Here is a 23,408-nt window from a genome sequence, read left to right as displayed (position 1 = left end):
CATTGCCGCATGTGCTCCTGTCTCACTGAACAACTCCCCTCCTCGGGGCCTCACGCCCACCACTTTCTCAAGTGTGTCTGAGGTAGCTGTGAATAGCCAGGCCCTCCTGCGGACCCCTCATCAAGCCGGTCATACTGCCTTCCCACTGCTAATATCTGACCTCTTGAGAGTCCACCTTCCCAGCTATTTAGAGGTCAATCAGCCATCTTTCCCCCCTCCCCCCCAATGCTTCCTGCCAGAGAAGAAATTCATTCTCATGATGAACTCCAAATACACAAACATAGTGATATCAGTTCTCCCTTCCGCAAGAATTTGAATTTCTTTTCATGTTATATGATCACAAGAGGGCAGGATCCATCTCATTCTCTCCTGGTAGTCATTCTCAAGGAACTTCTGATTAGCAAGGCCTGAGAACTTGGCTCCCCACGTAGCTATATTGGCAATAAACTGCAGTTATTTTTCTTGTAATTGTTTATGACTCAGTGTTTTACATTCACAGGATTAATGGGGAGTGGTCTTGTTCTTGATAGCAGCCTCAACCTCTCACTGGTACTGTAGCTCTTAGGGAGTTTTCCTTTAGTTTCCTGTGCTTTCTGGGGCATCTGTGTCTTAAGTGAGAACTGACTAGGAAATCTGGGAGCATCTGTTGAAAACTACTTTGCCTAGGGAGTCTTTCAGCCTTCAGAGTAGGAAGCCAGCAGCATTTAGCATGGCAGTTCTTCAGGATAGCTCCACCAAAGAACATGTCCCAGATCAGGCAGCACAAAAGAGGCAGAGCAGAGTGAGAGCCGTTTTTGCTGTTCCTTTACCACCGTGCTAGAGAAGTATGTTCACCTTATCAACTTTCTCTGTCCACGGGGGACAGAGAGTAGAAGAAGGGTCCTCCGTGTTGCAATAGCCCTGCACGGCGTTCTTATGTTTGGGATGTGGGAACTGAGCTCTGTACTTTGGGAAGCAAGGGCATTATTATGAAATGAGTCACTGTATTTTTCTTACTAGAGTTTCTCATAAGAAATCTCTACTCTCCTAGAGCCTCAGATATGACCTTCTGCTGGACGTGGCGCCTGAGTCTTTCTGACAGTTTTCACCTTTGCTGTTCTGTTCACTTCTTCAGATTTTACTGTACTTGGTTCTATTCCACAGTATTGACTTCCCTCTTCTCTCTCTCTCTCTCTCTCTCTCTCTCTCTCTCTTTCTTTTTTCTTTCTTCCCCTCTATCAGAAACTTAAGTCTCCTGTGTAGAGACTGTTCCTTTTCAGTTATAAAGCCCTGGAGGTTTGGAGAAATCTGAAGTTACTTACTAGTTCCTGTGACTTCTTTATTGAAGTTACGTAAATAGGCAGGGACCTCTGTATATATCTGGGACATTTCAGGGTCACTGCAAAGCTACTGTTTGATTGTGAGCTAGTTACAAGCCACTCCTAGTCTCTAGAGACCACGGTTCCCATCTACTCTGACCATTGCAAGGAACAAAATGTTCTGGGTGCTGGCTCTGTACCAGGGTCTCTATTGGGCTTCAGTGACAGAAAAATAAGAAAATACTGTTGCCTTCTAACTGCTTATAGTCTGGGAGATTGACACATATCCGGGTCACCTAAAATCATTTTTATACCCTTTCTACAGTTCCAAAAGAAAGCCCAGAAATTTAGACCTCCATTCTTTCTTTTAAAGCTGCATGCACTGTGTTAAAGTTTGTGATCCCTTTGTAAATTAGAAAGTGACAAACCGTATTAGTGCTGCGCTAAAAGAAGATCCGTGCATTAAGGTCTTATGGTTTTCCATCTTGTCCTTCACCTGACTTGTGGCTGAGCTATGAAAATAGCTGTCGAGATTGCACACACACCGCAGCTCTCAGGGCAGGGTCCTCTCTGTAGCACGGACTATCTGAAAAGTTGACTAAGAGGTCCTGACCATCAACAGCATTTAAACACTGAGTTGAATACTTCTCTTAAGCCAGGCTACTATTAAAAAGAAAAAAAAAACACCTCATTTATAAATATAAGATTGAAGAAAAAATTAGTCTCAAGCAATAAACTGCCCTAGACTGAGATGTATTTAGCAGGGGCCTTACATTCCTCTGCTGGCTCAGTCCTCCTCCATATGCAAGAGAAGGTGGCACATTATCCCAGAAATCCTTTCTCAGATAGACTCCCTGTCAAGAAAGAAAAAAAAAGATGAAAATGCACTCAATAAGAATTTTAATATGATTTTTTACCAACATAGAGTTTTTTTAATGCAACAATAATCTTGCAGATCGAGTCACATTTTATTTTAGGAAAGGTAAACAAAAGTTATAAGAAAAAATTTTAGAAATAACAATTTTTTTAAAAAGGAACAGAAGAAATATATGACTTGAAAATTCGAGTGTTCTAACTGAATTCTGTGCCCTGATGAGAGGATAAGTAGTCCATGACTTTGCCAAGTTTTGGATGAAGTATCATAGACTTTAAAAAGCCACTTGTCCCTAACTATACTTCTGGTTCATCGTGAATTACACGGAGCTGTCAAGATGCTCCTACAACACTTGGGAAAGGCCCTTAAGTGTGGAGGAAAGGCAGATCACTTGTTCCCATTTTCTAATATTTCAAACTTGGTTCTTTCTTAGCATGTGGTTACCAAACTCCTGTATGTTCATTGCGCCAAAAGGCTAAATACAAACACACTCAAGGAAAGCAAAAATTACCCCTGACTTCCAGCCCAAAGAACCTCTGTTTCCAACCTGATCTTTGTTTCTTCAGGCTTAATAACTAAGGTCAGTGCATATTTATTTTTGCTAGGATTCTGTTCATTTATAAGTTAGTTTATTTCCACTTTTCTGTTGATGTTCTATTGTATATATTTCTACTTACTATATAATATATCCTCATCAAGTAAGGAGAGTAATCTGAAGTGAGCTTATCCTCTGTCTTTCAATTACATGTCATTGATGCGTGGCAGGAAGCGTCTGTATCTTTTCCACAATGATTTCTCCATGGAAACTCTTGATGTTGTATTTTTACATAGATAAATATTTTCTACAATCTATTAGTTTGAGATGTGAAGTCCTTTTCACTCTGTATGGTGACCAATGTCATGCTAATCATGATCTATAGGTTTCAAGAGAAAACGACATTCTGTTACTTCTACTGATGGGTTCACCATCTAGGTCTCATGCCAATCACTTCTAGGGACTAGGTTTCCCTGTTGCCCCATAGATTGAAATATTCACGGATGTCATTAAGGTATCGGTGTTCTCCTGTGAAAACAGCTGTCAGATGCACAGGACGGGTCCTCACTATAGCTTGGTAGAAGGAATATTCAAACATCCTGACAGAAGGCAAGATGTAAGCACTGAGTTGAATATATCCCTTTAGTCAGCCTATTATTTAATGCTAAGGAATTCTCACAGTCCTTGCCCCCTGCAGAGGCTGGCTGCCAGTTCCTTCTCCAGGTAGCTGGGATCACAGCTCAGGATCAAAACACGGTCAGCAGATAGTCAAGGGACTGACTGGGGCAGTGCCATCTGTAGAACATTTTGCCTTAGCAGTACCCTCATCACTGCCCTGGACTGGCAGGTGACTGATCTTAATGAAAATGCTAGTGATGGCAATGAAGATGTTCTTTCTTGCTTTATTTTTCTAGACTACAACACAGAAAATTAGAAAAAAAACTATTTCTCAGGTTAAGATCTTTTTAACAATTAACTATTACATACTTGTTACAGTGATCTGAGGTCTTATTCTCCTTTCCTAATAATAAAAATCTCCCAGGTGTTTAACCAGTAGAATTGCAAGTGAGATATGTTGTATTTCATTGCCAGAGGGTAACCTGCCCACTAATCAATTGGACTCTAAGATTGATAATAGCTAGGGTAATAGGAAATGACATATCTGGTTCTCTAATCCTCTGTGCTTGTTTTACATAATGTTCCTTTTGTGTTCAGAGGTCTATGCTCATTGGTCCATAGCGACCACCTAATTACATTGCAGATTAATTTGGAAAACTATACTATGGAATAGAACAGAGGGAAAGATATTGAAGTTAAACTATAAAGACCTGGTCTTGAATTCTACTTCTCCTATCACTTGCTGGAAGACCTCAGACACAGACAGTGTCTGACTTTAGGACATTAGCCCCTGTCTTGGTACACAGAGGTAAATGGGATACATGCTAGAAAGCCTGGCTAAATTTTCCCAACAGTCAAGTGAAATAATAGATATTAAAATGGCTTATAAACTCTGAAGCACTTGTGGGTACTAATTTTCATCACCATTATTTCCTTCTTCCCCCAAGGAAGAGTTCATACACATGCCATGCTGCCAGATTAGTGAATGATTCTATGTCTTCTTCGTGGTCTTGAGAAGAGAGTAATACTTGGTAATACCCTCTGCACATAGTATTCTCCCAAGAAGGTTAGGGCCTTGTTTTTGTGTGACTCTACTCTTCTCAGCTGCATTTTGCAACTAGAAAGACTGCAAATGCAAACGGCTGAGGGATAAGCCCCCATGTAGTCAGCTGGTCATGCGGACTCTGCTGTCCAGTTGCAGAGGAGGAAGAACTATGACGTCTGCCCCTCTACGTACCTTAATTTACAGCACTGGTCAGTAGACTCCTGTCGAGATGAAGCTTTGGAAGAGAAACCCAGTCATTTCTCTAGGGTATTAGGGGTTGGGAGATAGCAGACTTCTCAGGCCTGGATTTCTAGGAGTTCATGCTCCACAAAACACCCACAGGGCCAGCACAGATAGAGTTCAGTGTGTGAGTGGGGTATGTTTGGAAAATTCATTAATAAGCAGATGATTTAGAATGTAGCACTCATTTTCTCAAGGAAACAATGTCATGATAGAGGTGAGGTTCCCAGACAAGTCCACAAAAGCTGTGCCTATCAGGAGATATGAGTCTTGGAAAGAGGGGGCCTGGCTGTCTGTGTTCAAGGAAAATAGCAAGAGCTATTTCTTCCATATCCCCAGGCGGAGGGCCAGATCTAGAAAGAAATTTGAAATGAGACAGACATCTGTGATGTCTTCCCTCTGGCCTTTTGCCTCTTTCCCAGTATGTTCTGGCTTCTTTAGTCCATCTTTTAGCCAGCCATACTACCTGCATAGTATAGACTTGCCCACCACTCTCTTCTCCCCTTCTGTCCAAGGCCTTGACCTCAGTCCCGTGAGCGGTCACAGCAGTCTGAACCCTGAATGAAGGGCCGGCGACTTGCTGTGCTTGCCAGCACATTAGCAGCCGTAGATATGATAGAGGAGGTACTTTTGAACAAGGAGACTCTGGAGATAGGCCAAGTTTCACTGAGGTCATTCACAGCCTGTTTTAATATTTATCTGATCAAAGTTAAATAAATTTTATACAATGCTAATAGTGGTCAGTAGCCTCCTATGTCAGCCGCAGACCCAAACCTATTTGTCTTTTAAAATACTGTGTTTTGTCATACTTGTCTATACCCAAGACAACAGTAGCTAAGGTTGGTCAGGATTTATTTTTAGGTTCTCAAGGGCAGGTGAATGTAAACTGGAAAATCCTTGTGAAGTGTATACTTCCTACAAGATAACTTCCTTCATTTTTCACAGATACCATTTTTAGGGCTACATTCTTTGCAGTTACTTACAGGTATTTCCCTAGAATTGTATACAACAGCTTCCTAGTCACAGCTTCAAAAGAGAAGTATTTTTTTCCTTTCTCAAGACAGACTCACATGTCCCAGGCTGGCCTCAAACTCACTATGTAGCTGAGTATAATGTTGGCCTCCCGACTCTGCTGTCTTTGCCTATTCAGTACTGGGGTCACCAGCATGTGCACCATGCCCAGATTATGTACTGCTTGATCTACATCCTCAGCCCTATGGAAAGAAAACCAGTAAATTATTTTAAAGGAAAAATCAGTAATATTTGTACCTAACCTGGGTGGTAGCACAGTCCACAGCCTGGTTCTCTCTCCCCTAGAGACCCAGCCTTTCGTGGAAGCAGAAGAGTGAAAAGCTTAGGGGAGGAAAAGACCCTACCCTCACTGTGGGAAATGGGCAGGCAGGTGGCTTGGCATAATAGAACCCTCGAGATGGAGAGGACTTGCTTCTTCACACAGCTCCATTTAACAACTGCTGATCCCTGTCCTGCCTGCTTTGCCTAAACTAATACAACACACATCTACTTCCATTGTTTTTAGAAAATGACTTCAGTCCTGTGGAATTCATCAGATGCCGCCTCCCTTTTTATTTTGTTCCATTTTGCTTCTGTTCCTTTGAGTTAATACATGATACACCTGAATGTGCCTATCTTTTGACCTGAATGTGTCTATCCTATTCTGTCTGTCTACCTCCGCTTTTATTTCTTTAACTTATTGCTCAGTAGTTTAAGAAAATATTAGACATGAACTTTGGGAGATGCTTCCTCCTCATTGTTAGGACACATGCCTGGGATGACCGTGTCAGAATTTGGTCTGAGATGATGTGGTCTCGTGTTCAAACTTCATTCTTGCTCCCTCTCTATAACCACCCAGCTTTCCATCCTGTGTCACACTTCAGAACCCAGACATACCTGAAATCCAGTAGGCACAGCACTGAAGTAACGTCATATACTTTAATGCTCTCAGCTTTATAGTTTAATACTGTTACATGTTCCCTAAATAAACGGGTATGATATATTACACTTTTACTCTGCTCTTGCTGTTTATAGAAGGTATTGTTGGCAGAGTGCAGGGGCCTGGCACCTACAATAACTTATTCAGTACAACAGACTTGAGAAGAGATTCAGTGAGTGGTGACCCTTTTCATTTTCAACAGACAGGCAGGACGATTCCACAGAGCATGGGGGCATAAATGAGGATTTTACTGATGTCTCTGACAGCTCCAGACCTTAAGTAGAGCTTGATCAGAGACACAGAGAGGATTCTGAAAACTCAGTTTCACACCACTGTTAGCTCTGCCAGCCTCTGTGCTGGCTCTGCTCTCTGCCTGTATATGGTGGTTGGTCCTGGCATCTCAAGGTCTTTTCTTCCCAAGGGGAAAGAGAACAGACTTCCACCCACGACAGCTGTGCTGGCTCGTTGTATATCAACGTGACACAAGCTAGAGTCATTTTGGAAGAGGAAACCTCAATGAGAAAGCACTGCTACCAGACTGGCCTGTGGGAAAGCCTGTGCTGCCTTCTCCTGTTGATGATCAGGGTGGGACAGCCCACCTTACTGCCGACGGTGCTACCCTTCAGCTTGTGATTCTGAGTGCTGTAAGAAAACTGGCTGAGGAAGCCATGGGGAGCAAGCCAGTAAGCAGCCGCCCTCCATGGCTGCTTCTTCAGTTCCTGCCCTGACTTCCTGATGGGCTGATACAGAAGTATAAGATGCACCAAATCCTTTCCTCCCCAAGATGCTTTGGCCATCATGTTTTAGTGCAGCAACAGAAACCGTAACTGAGACAACAGCCATGCTGTGTGTGTGTGCATGTGTGCGTGCGTGTGTGTATGTGTGTGTGTGTGTGTGTGTAAAAGATTAAGAAATGGATATGAGTCAGTTTTCCAAATCTCTCCACCAGATAGTGACTAGAAGGGACTGTAGCCAAGGACTTCTGATTCAGAGTCACCTCGGTACATCTCCATCCCACCACGACAGCACATGACATGTGACCACTCTGCAGAAAAGAGAGAGCACTGCCTAGGACAGCCCTCCCGATAAGATGTTGGGGAAAGGGCTTTGGGAACTATGAATTTCTTTAGGTATAAAAAGCATGGTTTTTTCCCTTTTTACAAACTCCATGACTTATGAAGACACCAGGGTCTATTTTTTCATTTGTTTTAACCAATAATGTAAAAAAAATAATAATACTTTCCATATTCCAAAGTGTGCTTCATACGCCTCTCCCTACTCACAGGTGAAAATGAAAGTGAGCCATTGGAGGTTGTAAAACTGGTCCCAGAACAAGCTGGCACTGAGTGGGAGACGTCGTGCTGCACTCTCCTTCGGCTTTGTGCTCTCTGCCATTTGTTTTACTGATAAACCCAGGACAGATCACTTTTTGAATGTGCCTCAGATGTATACACGTATTATAATGCTCGGTGAATTGCCTCCTTTAAAAATATAGTTGGGCTATCATTTTAACTTGGGGTACACAAAACAGAATCAGAAGACACCCCTCTCCGTTATAATAAGAAAGTGATTCAACTCTCAAAAGATGAAGATGATAGTGGTGATAAAAATATATTACTATGTTAATTACTCCCTGGGGGGAGGGAGGTTCTACCATCCTTGGGTAGCATATTTTATAGTCTATGAACAGTAGTTTGGTGACCGAGCTCTTCTACAGGCATTCTGTCATGGCTGTGAGATATACCAGGAGTCCCTTGTACAGGTTCTCAGTTATGGCTGTGAGATATACCAGGAGTCCCTTGTACAGGCTCTCAGTTATGGCTGTGAGATATACCAGGAGTACCATTCTGCAGGGAGTAGACTATGTGTGTCTGTCATGCACAGGAGTGATCATGTCATCATTGGCATTGCCACCTCATGCTATTTGCTCATGTTGCATTAGTTCCTGACCAACATCATCTAGCCCTGGGATGTGGTAACAGTAATAAAACCTGCCTCACTGAGCAATTTCAGGAGTAACATTGAAGTGTGCCTACATTTCTCTGCTTTTCCTTAATAAAAAATTCTCCCAAAGTATTGCTGGCCAATGTGGTTTCCATTGACTGATGTGGGATGTCCTTCTGTATATGTGTTGCTTTTATTGGTTGATGAAAAAAACTGTTTGGGCCAATGGCTTAGCAGAGTAAAGCCAGGCAGGGAATCTGAGCAGAGTTATATATAGAGAGAAAATGTCATGTAGCTGCCGAAGGAGAAAGATGCCAGGACATTACCAGTAAGCCTCAGGCTTATGGCAATACATAGATTCCTAGAAATGAGTTGATTTAAGATGTAAGAGCTAGCTAGGAATATTCCTAAGCCATTGCCCGGTGTTGTTATTAATATAGTTTCTATATGATTATTTGAGTCTGGGTGACCAGGAAACAAAAGCGCAGACTCTGCTTACCTAATGATGCCCAAATGTTTGGCAAGAATTTCCATAATAAAGCCAGAGAAAGCTTTCACTGATGTTAATTTTTCTTCTTTTCTTACTTCTGGGGACACTTTTGTTCTCCTTCCTTATCAGTTTCATTGCCTCTTTTTCTGCATCTTCAATATCTTCTCATCTGCTTTTTGGATCCAGACATGTTGCATTGTAGCTCTTGTCTGAGTGACTTTGGACACCATATGCAAAGGCTTGCCCAGTTTTGCTTTGGTAGCTAAAGAACAGAAATGTATTGCAGTGTATCGAAAGCGGAGCCATCCAGGAACAAGGACCAGTAGCTTCACTGAAGAGGGTTTGGCCTCTGCTTTCAAGTTCATACTTTACTACTCCATGTCAGAAAGAGAGAGATAACAGGTCTTCACGTGATAGAAGACAGATGGGCAAGCAAGAGCTTCCTATGTCGGGTTCTATAAGGGAACCTGATGGCACTAAAATATACCTGTCCTGACCCCACCCCCTAGGGATACAAATGCAGCAGATTCTGGGTGGAATCTGTAACATTTCTTAACAAGCTCCCAGGGTGATTTCACGGGCTAATGCAAGCACACTTTGCAAAGTTTTGTCTCGCTGGCTCATTGTACCAGGTTAAGTTCATTTCTCTATGGCTCCCCTGCTTGAGTGTTGTTTCCCAGCCGAGTGTGAATCACCTGGGAGCCTCAATATAGATCCCCTAGCCCCACCTCAGACCTTGTGAATCAGAATTTCCACGATGAGTCCTAGGAATCTACAAGAAAAGAAAAAAGAGGAAAAAGAAAAGAAAACCCACCTCCCTTGGTGCCTCTGCTGCAGCCAGTCTTCTGCTAGCCTTTGATAGTCCCATCTCGTCTTACAGACTCTATGAGGAGGTCCTAACTCAGGAGCAAGTGGGTGTCTTCTTTGTCATTATAAGCCCATTTCTCAGTCTGTCCCACAATGTTCGAAAGTGCTGCTCAGTAAGACAAGTCACTGTGGGATGAACTCCGAGGGGAGTCACACTTGCCAGATGTCTTTGCAGCTTGGATATCAGCCATTGCTACACAGACATCTCAAAACTGTTCTCTGACTGGAGCCAATGAGTGTGGCATGGCTGCCTATCTTGTTTTGGTGAGGATGCCCTCGGTCATCCTTTTCGTCCAGGAATTCAATGTTCCCCAGAACAGACAACATGGTATACTCTCCTCCCTCGTTGCATTTTTTACATTTCTCCAGCTCAACCTTCCCCTTGGATCTGCATAGAGGGACACGCTTGGATTGGCTTCAAGCTCGGGATGTATCCACTGGTCTCCAGAGAGATAGTGAAAGACCTGAACCCTTTGTCCTGGGGCCTACCTGGACTTCACAAGTCACTGAGGGCAGGGTGTCCCCTTAGGTTAGACTTCTAGGGGAGTAGCCTTGTCTCACTTCTGTTTGGGTGCTTTCTCAGGTAGAACACTAAACCAGAACCGGTAAAATATTACCAGAAATGGAAGCAAAATGCAGCAGTGGGGATTGCTCAAGTGGTTAAGAACAAACCGTACCGAGAAATTATATTCACACAACTTTATCCTTGGCCTAGGTGGACAGCAAGCATCCAGGCTGTGAAGAGTAAGTCCTGTCCTGCTTGGTCTGCTTCCTGAGTTCCTGACCTGCTTACTCTGGACATCAGAGTCAAATGCTAGCCTCTTTGAATGGGGTAGATTTGTTTATATTCTTGCAGAAGGTCGGCTCATCGCTCACACAAAACCTAAAACCTAGTGATATCGGCCCTGCTAGTGTGCTCCATGGATTTGCGCTTTGGAGTTTTGTCTCTGGATAAGCGGCAGATGTCATTTTTATGCCAGATAAGAAAATCAGTAATTAAGAGAAATCCCTGCGGGAAATCCTATTCCCAGGTGATAGCTGCTTCCGCAGGCTTTTGAGGTGAGGGGGCTAGCTCTGGAGACTCCAAGCTGTGATTTAGTGACAGACAGATGGAACTGACTCTAGAAATATATGGCGAGCCATCCGATGAGTCCTGACAGTTAAAGGACTCAAGGAGACAATTTTTTTTCCCTGCCCACCTAGTCCTCATACAAATGTAAATATATCTCTTTCAACAAGTTGCTGAATGTGGTTTTAATTTATAAGCTAGAGATCAGTCTTACTGAGTGTACAGTCAGGAGTGTGTGTGTGTGTATGTGTTCGTTCTCTCTCTCTCTCTCTCTCTCTCTCTCTCTCTCTCTCTCTCTGCCTCCCCCTCTTTCTCTTCCCATGTCGCCCCCTTTCCTCACCCTCTGTTCTCCTTTTCTCTCCTTCTCTTTTTTGAAGTCACAGGTTTTATACTTTTTGAACTGGACATTTCCCCTGTCACTTTTCTTCCAGAGACTTCCCTGACCCCATTGTCAGGGGCCTTTAAGACAAGAGTAGTATTTCTTGAAGTAGTATTTCTGCTGTATTTCTTAAAGACATTTTTGAAGTTCCCAGAGGAGCTACATGTGGTTTTAAAACGTAACTAAGACAGTGGCTGAATCCATACTGCGATTGAGATTTGAAGAGCCTGTCACTATATCATACTTTATACAGTATCATATTTTATAGTGTATGCAGAACCCATTGTTGTTATTTATGACCCTGTCTGCCTTCCATTGTGGACTTCTTCCAGCCTTGGGGAATTTACATCATTCCTAATAGCAAAAGGCTTTCTGGTTCCCACAGCGTTGTTCAAAGCCTGACTCATGCTCCTTATGTTAATTGTTCAGCTCTGAAAATACAGCACTTACAGGGTGTGGCTGCAAGGGGAAAATCAACTGTATTTACAGGGCATGCAGGACATGTTTAGAAGTGTTTCGCACATAAATCTCCATCGCTCCCAATCCCTCTCAGCCTACCCTCTTTTGCCTTCCCCCTCTGACTTAATTTGGAGTATTCTTTTCCCAAAAATTCATTTTAGGAAACAACCAACTAAAAAAGAATGGCGACACATTACCGTGCAGTACAATCCAGTATAGCCAGTTATACTCTGTTGACTGACAATTAAAGCCAATTTAGGTTACAAGTGGACATGTCTTTGAAAGATGCCGGCCCAGGTCTGAAGCATAGGCATGGCCCAGAGCTCACGGATCCTCCTAACCTAGTTTTGTGAGCTCTGATGAGATGGAGCCCTTAGAGATACCCCGGAATAATACTCATGGCTGCCATCCTTCAGAATCTGGGGACTACCACCATTCATTCCTATGTAAGCCTACATAAGACACAGGTCTACTGATAGGTACGGTTCCTCATAGTCACTACATTTTAGAGGAATTTGATGGGGAAGAATTACTTGGACTCTCAGAAAAGAAAGAGCAGATAACACCTTATCTGGACTATCAGCTTCTAACCTATGGGAGGAAATTCCAAAACATTATGTGGGTCAACTCTGGCAAAGGTTGCCATAACTTTAAATTTTGTAATTATCTCTTTATGAAGCTTTGTGGTTTTTTTTTTTTTTTTTTTTTTTGGTTTTTCGAGACAGGGTTTCTCTGTGGCTTTGGAGCCTGTCCTGGAACTAGCTCTGTAGACCAGGCTGGTCTCGAACTCACGGAGATCGGCCTGCCTCTGCCTCCCGAGTGCTGGGATTAAAGGCATGCTCCACCACCACCCGGCCAGTGGATATGTTTTTTAAAGGTAGATAATCTGTGTATAAGATTATGGCAATGACTACTATAAGAAGCCAGAGACTCCCAGGTTTTTGGTGGTTGTTTGTTTGTTTTTAGTAACCGAGATTGAAAAAAACTTCATTTTTAAAATGCCAATATTAAAAGGTTTAACTTGATATTGTTTTATGGCTCACAATATTGGTAAGTAAGGGGCATGTGGAGGAAATCTCAGGATCATCAGGACACTGGCTACTGTCTTCTCACAAGCCTGCTGCTGCTGGCTGAGGGATTCTACCCTCTGGGGCCACAGAGAGACCACATATTGTTCTAAATGCCTTGGGATCTGCATGTTTCACATTACGGTTTTGGGTGTTTGTGGTACATACTCATGCATGAATTGTAAAGAGACGAATACAAAACCAGTGTGACACCAGAAAGTGCCGACTGAAAGCAATTGAAAGAGACTAAAACAGCAGTCTTGTTTTATTTGGTGTCTAAAGAAGTAAAGCTGTCCACCTGAGCATTCCTAGTGTCGCTGTTTTCCCTGGTTTTCAGCTAACAGGCTCCTGTTTGAACCTTTGTTATCTTTTGGAGTAGACAAAAAGAACCCTCCACGGACTGTCTGACTATTTCGCTGGGTGTGCACAGAGTTCACCTTCTCCTGGTAGAAAGCTCAAGAAAAACACTCTACAAGAAATGTAGGTCCAGCATGTTCCCTTGTTCTCCCTTTCTTACTGCCTGTGTGGATAGTCTATTACTCAATGAGAGTGTGTGAAACCTAATCAGAAGCCCCTTTGCCATTGGTCCGGCCCACAGCCGTATATTAATACATGTCCTTCCCACCTTCCTGTTGCTCTTGTTCTCTGGACAGTGGGAATGGACTCCTTGCTTCACAGGTGTGTGTGTGTTGCAAGGGGTGATTAATTACAAGCTCTTTGAAGATGAAAAGCACCTGCTGCTGCTGTGTTTCACACAGCTCTTGAGGTAACTGCAGACAGACCTACAAACTCCATTCCCTTTGTGAGAGCCTTTCTCTGACTTTGGTAGAATTATGGCAGTCCTTGGGCCCCTTACTACAACATATTTATGTTTTTTTTTTTTTCCACAGAGCTTAGCCAAAGTAAATAATCCAGCTTCGATGCTTGAATTTAGTGGCTGAAAAAGTTTCTTGCTATTTGTAAATGTATTGTTGTCAACTCCTTGCCAAAGTTAAGGACTTTAGTCTCTCGATTTCCTAAGCAGTTTCTGTCCGGCCATGGAAGTTTGTTTTAAAGTTTGCCTTGTCTGTTGTTTATCCTGTAGAAGAGGGAGGTAGAGAGATGATAGATGGGTAGATAGATAGACAGACAGACGGACAGACAGGGTAGATATACTGCTTATCATGGTTGTACTTTATTTAATGTTTGTTGTCTGAATGCTTTCTAGGACTGACCAAGTCCGATTCACTGAGGCTTACTCCCATATGCTTGATGAATAAACCTGGCACCTACTGAGTCATGTCATTAGAGAATCTTCAGATTAGTATTTATTCCCAAATATGAACAATGTGTGCATATTTGTACATATCTGTGGGTGTGCACACACATCCTGTGCTTTGGATGTATCTAAAGCATTCCCTCCTAGTAAAAGTCACTCTATTCACCCCAGGGAGAATTTTTCCTCTGCCATCTGAAAATGCATACCTGTTTGGTTAAAGTGATTCCATTTTAAAATGATTCCATCACTGAACCAACACTGAGATCTTAGAACATATCCTACTTGAGTGGAAAATGCGGAGGTTATTACTTAAGCCAATCTGTATTCAACGTACACTTTGGGGATTTCCTAGCTATGCTGAGGTGTTGAGGAGAAGCCAGCTGGCACGTGCCTTGTTCTCAGGTGTAACAGCCGGGGAGTGGGGGTTTGGAGGAATTCGTGCCGTTGCAAACCTCACATGCCATGCAATCTTAACTGTCTGTTTTAGTGTGAGAAAAACTGAAGCAAAACGCAGCGCCAAGAGCAAATCACAGGCCAGCACGGACCTTGTGGGAAGATCTACTGATTCGGTCATTACTGTGGTACCAAGGAGGAGGGATGCCTCTGCCATTCTCTTGTCAGAATCCATGGGTCAAGCACAGGATGACATAAAAGCAGCCAAGAGCCACCGGGGACTTCCTGTTCAAAAGCTGGAAAATGTTTCCCAGACTGAGCCAGAAGACACTAGCAGCCAGCAACAACCTCATCCTGGGGAGTGGCTAAAGTCGGGGCTTCTAAGCAGGAGCCCTATGTGTAGCTATGAGTCAGCATCACCAGGTCCAAAGCAAAGTCCACGAGCAGCCAAGACACAACAGAAACGCAGGAACTGCGGCTCTGCGGAAGACTCTGACCACCGCAGGAGAGTTTCTCTTGGAAATGATGGATTAGCCCCAGGAGACGTGATGGTGGGAAAGAGCACAGCTGTCAGTGTTTTGCCAGCGTTAGAGTTGTCAGATCCAGGGTTGCTTTTGAATCAGGATTTGGCAAAAGCCACGGCTAAAGAAGAGCTACATGCTTTGGAAAATCTCTCCTCCAGACACCTTATGACCAACATCCCAGGGCAGGCACAGCAAGCCACCCCGGCTGCAGCTGACGAAAGATTAGCGACAGTTGAAGGCGGCCCAAGCAAAAAAAGAAAGAAATTGCAAAGTTCTAGCAGAGGATGTAGTGGCAAGAAAACTTTGAATGTGTAGTTCCCGGGATTTGGAAAGAATTGGGGTAATCTCTCTAAATAAACAGATGTTTAGAGGCTGGAGGACTGTCTCAGTTTTTAGGAGCACTTACTGCTCTTGCAGAGGACCTAGGTTGGCTTCCAAGCATCCACAAGGTGACTCAGAAGCATCACGAACTCTAGATCCAGGAGACACAACACCCACTTTTGGCCCCCATGGGCACCGGGCATGCACATGGTATGTATACACACAAGCAGGCAAAATACACATACACATGAGATAAATCTTTTTTAAAAAGCTGTTTGTGTTGGGATTAGACTTCACAGTCACCTCCTGGAGGCTGTTTTTCTAATAGGCGTGTTACTTTCTCATCATGTTTATAACTGTCTCCAGAAAACACTGTGTTGACAAAGAGCCCTCTACTTGTCAAGGTATATAGGGCCCCGTGGAGAAGCCAGTAAGGTAGGGTTTTCTCACCGCATCACTATGGAGACCTCCTGATGGGATACAGAGAGATGGTGCCCTACGCTGCCAGCCAGCTCTTGTGCTCCAGTCCTCTTGCTCCTCAAACTGAGTACATGGCAGTGAAAATAGGCTAGTGGTTCTCAGCGCTGTGGTTCTATGCGAAATGCAGGTTTTGGAGTCTGAGAGGAACTATGATTCTGAAATAACACTAAAACTGACAATTCCCTAGGAATTATTTCCTCCAGCCTTGCCACCGCGGCTTCCATCAACTGGGGCCACATGTGGACACGTACAGCCCTGTGCTCCCTCGGACTTGTGAAGTATTTAGATTGTGTGAGTCACTTAATTCCCAGGTTCTGCTGCAGGATGGAGACAGCGCTTAGGGAGCTGGTTAGCTGTAGTTGCCAGAAATGCACAGGTAATTCATCTCAGCCTTATGTGAAGACATGGAAGAGGTGTGTTCTGTGTGACGCAGGTCTGACCCTGTCCTTGTTCACACCTCTAATATTCCAGATACAGTAAGGACAGACCAGAACCCATTCCAGTTCCAAGTTGGAAAAATTCACAGGGCATTTACATATTCTTTTTGGTTGTATAGCCTGCTCTCAAGAAAGACAAGAAACCTAAGTTATCTGCCTGGAAATTTCATCTGATCATCCCAGCCTCAAAGGACCAGAAACCACTTGCTGTTGTTCCTTTCCTTTCCCTTCCTGCCTAGCTTTTTTTTCTTGAGAGATAATCCCCAACTACTGAATCCTCAATGGAAGTCTGAGTAGCCCCTATTATACACCAAGAAGCAGCTTGCTCAGAAAGATCCTAAAGTCAAAGCCAGTCCTATCAGAATGATGGGCTCCAAAACTAAGATATTCTGACCTGGAATCAACAGGGTTTTACTTGTTTAATAGTTAAGGTCAGACTCAGTCCTTAATTGTACTTCAATGAAGGATTTGCTTTCAAGAAATGTTTTGTTTTTCAAATCTGTTATTGTAGGAAATAACGATTATTGTGACTAGTGAGAAAAAATAGTACGTTTGGTTTGTACATAGATGTGGTCTTTTACACAGTCTTCTTGCACAATGGATTTTAACAGGATTAGCAGGGAATGGCTCTGGGCTCCCATAAGTGGCATATGTTTAAGGATATGCCTTTAAGGATTTTGCCTTTAAGCATTTTCCTTCGGTGTATCTGAAACACCTCTACATCTCTTGTTTCTTGAATGGTTTTATAATTCTTTGAATATATGGACAAAGGGGAAAATTAGTCCCAAGTGTTTTGTTAATCATCATATGGTATATTAAATATTGTCTACTGTTGGGAGTGGTATGAGTTTTTATATTCTTAACTATTGTAATAACTTGGCATTTGAAATTCTGAGACCCTGTCAGTGTTGATAGTCAGAAACAAGTTCTTCAACCCCTTGGTACCCAATTTAAATTTATATTCAGGTCCCTGTAATTCTGATACTTACAAGAGATATCCATCCAGTTCTCCTGATAGTATTATAACTGAAGAACTTTCTCAGTACCTGGGATGCTAAGCCACCTCTATGTTCTTTCAAATGACATTTAATAAGTGAGAATTGGTTAGGTCTTTTTTTTCTCTTTCTTTCTTTCTTTCTTTCTTTCTTTCTTTCTTTCTTTCTTTCTTTCTTTCTTCCTCTCCCTCCACTCCACCCCCATTTAAAATCCTGTGGGAGAGGCTGGGCCTGGGGCTGTCCTAGCACTCGGGAGGCAAAGGCAGGCAGATCTCGTGAGTTCAAGGCTAACTTGGCCTACATAGTAAGTTCCCAGATAGCCAGAGCTACATAGTGAGACCCTGTCTTAAAACAAACAGATGAAAAAAAGGTATGAGAATAATCTGAGTTTTTTCTTGCACAACTGTTTTTTCTTTGCCACTGGAGGTAAAACTCACTCAGATATGCATATGATACGTTAAGTGTAAAAGGTCACTTGGCACTAGAACGGAGTAAGAACCACATGATTTTGTTCCCTTATTGCGTGCTAAAGAAATATGGAAATGCATTTCATTCTTTAAAAATAAGACTCATGGACTGTTGGTGAAGAAGGCGCTTTGCATGTGCAGTTCTCTGGATTTGATCCCTAAGATATCAATAAGAAAGAAAAATACACAAAACGTCTGTAGTTTGATTTCTGAAGAATGTAGTTCATCTCTGGATGAACCTTCTCAAAGTGTACCTAGGAGATGATGCTGGGGTCTTGGTATAATTGTTTTATGTTTGCTGTTGTATTTAGATTTCAGCAGAGATCGTGCCTGTCAGTGCCCGTTGGCTTCAGAAAGAGCCCCGACTGGGGCAGACACATAGGGAAGGAACTATCTATGCCCAAGAGAATGGCCCGGGATCAGTGGCGGCATTCGTGTTTCCTTAAGCTCCTTGGCAGACCTTACTGTAATATTTCCACAAAACGGTAGTGAATGGTCCTCTGAACAACAAGCAACTTTTCAAGAGCCAAAAAAACTCGCTGTGCAGCATGCTGGGACTGGAATATGGAAATTGTTTTAATTTCTTTTCTCTTATGAGGAAATCACTGCATTTGGTTTGTCAAGACAAGAGAGTTCATTCCCCAGTATTGAAACAGTGATGAACTGAAACATGTTGGAGCACGTTTAAAAAAAAAAAAAGTCAAAATTAAACTGGCTTCTCTTAAATAGCTTAAAGCTTTCCACAGTACAAAATAAATTAAGCATTGTAAAATGAAGTTAACTCAAGTAACCACTCCGTACAGAAATGTGGCCATTTATACCATCAGCCTTGCTGTTCCAGGGTATAATTAAATCCTCAGAAATCTGCAGAATTCCCTCTAATTTGGTTTCTATATATATTTAATGAGACAGGGAGGGAAGGTATGTCAAGATGTAGCATAACCGGGACCTTAGATGGATGAGATTTCCTTTATCATCTGGACCCATTCAGGTAAATTCCATTGGCAGCAGAGAATTGCCACACTATATGAAGTGTCCCCATCACCATTCTCACCAGAGATTGGCAATTAGTTGACTGAAACAAAAGTTGGTAAAACCACACATTTGACTCCCCAAAGCATCTGATGGGTTCTAATAGGTGGTAATTTGACAGATTCTCAGAATGAGTTTCCAGGTAGAATTAGACATTGCCAAATCTCCAGGAGAACCCTGGTCCTCTCATTTAAGTAGCTTAAATAGTCTGAATGTCCAGCGAATAAAACCATTTTTGTATTGAAAATGTACCTTTTTATGAATAAATATGTGTGTGGTGTGTTGTGTCATCCAGATTGCTTACTTTGTGTTTGTGTGATGAGCGGGGGGGGGGGGGGGGGGGGGCGGGGCGGTGTCTCACTATATCCCACAGTTCAAACTCACTACATAGCCCACACTGACCTCCAGTCTTGGTCCTGCCTCTGTGAGGAAAGCATGTGTGCGTGTGTGTGTGTGTGTGTGTGTGTGTGTGTGTGTGTGTGTGTGTGTGTGTAAGAGAGAGAGACATGCTGTTCAAAAACAAATGAATTAAGCTCAAAGAATGCATATCTAATGCACCCTTTTCTGAACATGTTATTCTCAATTATGTTCTGCCTGGAAGAATGTCTTTCCTCCCAGGAATGTTTTTTGGGTTCGGGAAATCTTGCTAAGTTAAAGGTACCATTTGAACCACTAGCCCAAAAGATTTAGGTTTAGAAAACCGAGTGAGAATCATTAAGATCAAATTGACCCTTAAGGTTCTAGGCTGTCTTAGCAGTCTAGTCCGCTCCCACTGTGCTCCTAAGTGAGTTCTGTGGCCCTCTTAGGAAGGGCTTTCATAGTCTTGACACCTTCCCCGAGAACCCTGACTTTCCCCAGGTGAGCTCCTTTACGTGCTGCATGAGCTTCTGGTCTTTATTCAGTACTGCTTGAGGTTCTGGGCCAGCTCTTTCTCTAATCACCTCAATGTTTCCGTCCCTTGTCCCTGTGGTCACTTGTAAGTAGATTTCCCTGGTGGCCCTATTCCCGTCCCTCCAAAAGCTTTTCATTGTCAGTTCAGAGATGACATCAGAGCTTTGTGTGAAATGGGAAGGGTGACTCCCAATGGGGAAGCCCATTTCTTAGTGTTTTGGTCGTCTTGGTGCACTGGGTGGCAAAGCCCACACAAAGGATACCCTGCCCTGGGCTGGAACCTGGACTGGAGAGCTGGGACAATGTAACAGCATGGCACTGCACGGTACTGCAAGCCGCAAACCCTGGGTCCAGGAGCTACATTGCCATTAATGGGTTTTCTGTGTGTTTTGATATAAGTCACTTAACCTTCCAGTCTTCAGTTTCCTCATCTTTCAAAACTGTCTAGTATTTTAAGCGTAAACCCATTGCCCTTTAAGTACTAAAGTAAGCATGTCACACCCCTATGTTAATTTGTCCATCTGTCTAGAAATGCTTCCTACAGTGGACGCTAGTTGGAATCACCTCTGTGGCTTGTCGATCAGTCTCTAACCCCCTGGGGTTGGTCGGGACTGCATTTTAGTATTTTTAAAACCCCTCAAACAATGACTCATGGGATACCGTATTAAGAACTACTTTCTCAAAATGGGGGATGTGTGCTTATGTAAATCCTGGATGTTGACAGGCAGGGTTGACTGGGAAAAATAGCCCTTAAAAGGGGGCTTTCTTCAAATCTAAAGTAGGCCCACTTTCAGCCAAATGAGTAGGAAGTCTTTAGGGACGAGGTGTCAATAATAGCTGTGCATTTTAATCACAGGGTTGTGTTTCCTTCTGCGGCTTTCCCATTCCGGAGTGGTAGACCCTGCGCATCATTCTCCACGTTGAGATATTGTTACCCTCATTCGGAAGATGAGTTTTCAAAGTGCCTAAATAATTGTCTGGAATTTCTACATAAACCTCTGGGTTTTTGCCTTTGATCCATGATCATTAATATCATTAATAGACCCTCTAAAAGCGCATGTGCATCTCAAGCTAGCTTTTGGCAGAGCAACGGGAGAATGAATGCTTTTAAAATATTTTGGCTCAGAAAGCGCATGTGAAATAACCCTGTGGGAAAATCAGGAGACTTTCTCATCCTGCAAAGGATTACCTAGGATGAGATACTGACCTTGTATTTTAAGTTCAGTTACATTTCTTAAAACCCCCGTTCATTACCCAGCCTGATTTATATTAGAGGTCGAAGTAGCTGTGAGAGGCTTCTATGATGATGTACAGTTTGCGTTTGTTGTTTTCTGCAGTTCCCAGAAGACATGTGTGTGTGTGTGTGTGTGTGTGTGTGTGTGTTCTTTAAAGAAAAAACAGCTTCTGCAGGAGATTTACTACAGCTTTTCTCTCAGAAACTAGCTGGAGACTTCTTTTCCTGGGGCTCTAAGGCGATCAAGCCCCAGAAGGCTAGTGTGTCAGGGTGAGCAGAGTGCTGACCTCCACGGGGGAGAGGTCAGCTCAGCACAGAAGACTCAAAAGGGAGGAAGAGAAAGCAACTCCGCAGCAGGGATTTGACTTGCTTAAGGGCAGAAGAGCTTCTCTAAAGGGGTCCCCAGTCTCCCACGCCCTTTTGCCTGCTCTTCTGTTCCTGCTCGGCACCATGCTCAGCACACTCACCACGCCACACAGACACAAGCACACACAGCCCACCCTCCTGCTAAATGGCTCACACCCTTTCTCCACCTGCCCCCAAGCAGTGTGCAGATTGGCAGTCCCTTCTCCAGAGGAGGCAGGTGATGGGTGGGCTGGAAATTTTGCTAGACCCAGTGACTCCGAAGACCTGTTGAGTTCCTCCTCCACATGCCTGTCTGGTGAGAACACAGAGCTTTCTCCCCCAAACCCTCTGTGGGTGCCTGGGAGGGCTCAGACCAGCTCATCCATTCTTGTCAGAGGAAGGCTGAGTTGGTAAATCAGACTTGGGCTGGGCGCTTGGTCCATATCCCAGAAGGAGGAGCCTGGAAAAAACCTCCAAGGACGCCAGAAGCTTGTGAAACAGCAGCATGGCTTTATTTGCATACTCCCCCTTAAAATGCTTCCCTGGTAAGCTATTCTGCTTGGTGGGAGATACCCAAGAAACACAGGGAAAAGCTTTCTCCAGTGGCTCGCCAATGAGAAGGGCTATGGTCATCAGAAGGGATCTCTGGGACCAAGGACTCTGTGCAAAGGAGTAGGGGGCTGAGGCGTGTATCTGCTGTTACGAATTCTGTTGTGAAGCTAAGAATCTCTAGTTGGAAAGGACTCAAAGCATGCTCCATCCATCTAGGGACTTTCCGCAACAAATCTGCATGCTTTCTCTTGAAGATGACATTTCTAATCAAATCCAATGTTCTCTCAAACCTCAGTTGTACATGAAGTGGACTCTTGTTTTGTATGTTTGTTAGGTCTAATGCCAGATCCCTATAATATTTTAGGCATGCCCACTGGATTTGTAAGAACCCCTAGCTGCTCTGCTAGCAGCTGAGTATGTCTACCTAGGCCAGCTGCCCAGCACATGAGAGCCAGACAGAGGAGGAAGGAGAAGGTTTGACATTTAGTCTGTTCTCAGTCCAGGCAGGGAAAGGCCACTATGCAATGTGACAGCCATGGAGTGAACATAATTGCTGCGATAAGCTCTGTAGGGGAGGAGCCATTACAAAGAGTATTTCTGAAATGCCCAGTCTACTGAAAACCTCTTAAAAGTGGTCAAACATCAGGTCCTTTCATAGCAATTAAGAAACCGATCCAATGCCATGTCTGAGGTCCTCCAAAACCAGGCACCTCAGCTGGGCACTGATTTTAGAGGAGAGGAAGGAGAAGAGAGAGCTGTGTAGTCAAAGGCTGTATAGTCAGCAAATGTATCTGTGTAGACTGTGCGGTTGTGTGGAATTTAAAAGGGCCCCAACTTGGCTTTCTTGTGTTCACTTGTTTTTGTTTGTTTCCTACAGTCCTGTAGTTAGTTCGTTCTCATCTTGAGTGGGCTTTCTTTCTGCTACACTGGTAGCAGGCACTGAATTGATCAAGGAAAAAGCCAACCATTTGTATAATCACCACCCAATAGAGCTTCTGAATGTGAACACAGCCTGGTTTGATTCTCCCTTGCAAAAGGGCTGTAGCTTTCCATTGCTGTAGAACAAATTGCCATGGATTTACTGCCTTGACAACACATAAATCAATTACCTCATCATTTCTGACACCTTTTACTTGGATCCTCTGCTCAGTATAACACTGAAACTGGGAGATTTGTTGCATTTTATCCCCATCTGAAGACGCAGCCAGGCAAAGGTCCATCCCTGACCTTCCCTGCATTATAACCTTCTTCCTTGCAGCATCAGGTGAAGGGTGCCCGTTATCCAGCTGGCTCTGCCAGGGATCTTCTAGAAGCCATTCTGAGCCCCTCCCCACCTCATTAATGGAGAGACCGCCACTGTGCTGAAATATCTCACACACTGAGTCCACTGACTTCTTCTTTGGTGGCCAGAGACATTTTTCTTCTAAAAACAAAAACCATCACTGTGGTTCTGTGACTATGTGGTGTCCCTGAAAATTTCTATCTTTATGTCCACCCAAGTGAGACAGTACATTTATGAACAACCATCACTATTGTACAGTATTTGTTCAACAACAAGGGGCCAGGGATCCTTGGAGGCCATCACTAGCTCTGCAGCTTGATACATTTCATCTAACTGAATACCTTCATCCTTTAACGGGCTC

The 23,408-nt window shown here is 43.5% G+C and overlaps 1 protein-coding gene across 8 annotated transcripts in view; it reads left to right on the top strand.

The window, feature by feature from the left end:
* The window catches only part of Slx4ip (SLX4 interacting protein), a 153,147-nt gene extending 134,976 nt beyond the window's left edge, over window positions 1–18,171 (top strand). For 5 of the 8 annotated variants that reach the window (XM_050131964.1, XM_050131945.1, XM_050131931.1 and 2 more), the window contains 2 exons: window positions 13,216–13,316; window positions 14,582–17,083. In XM_050131964.1, coding sequence (XP_049987921.1) covers window positions 13,216–13,316; window positions 14,582–15,326 — 846 coding nt within the window. In that variant the 3' untranslated portion in view covers window positions 15,327–17,083. Of the gene's footprint in view, window positions 1–13,215; window positions 13,317–14,581; window positions 17,084–18,022 lie in introns of those variants that run through there. The other 3 variants (XR_007590026.1, XM_050131983.1, XM_050131975.1) reach the window with 3 other exon arrangements.
* The last annotated feature ends 5,237 nt before the right edge of the window (window positions 18,172–23,408 follow it).

Source organism: Alexandromys fortis, unplaced genomic scaffold (genome assembly GCF_014885135.2).
Source record: "Alexandromys fortis isolate MF-2015 unplaced genomic scaffold, M_Fortis_MF-2015_v1.1 scaffold_6, whole genome shotgun sequence".
In the NCBI taxonomy this organism is placed as follows: Eukaryota; Metazoa; Chordata; class Mammalia; order Rodentia; family Cricetidae; genus Alexandromys; species Alexandromys fortis.
The sequence above is the reverse complement of the archived record's forward strand: the minus strand, read 5'-3'. Positions and strand labels throughout refer to the sequence as shown.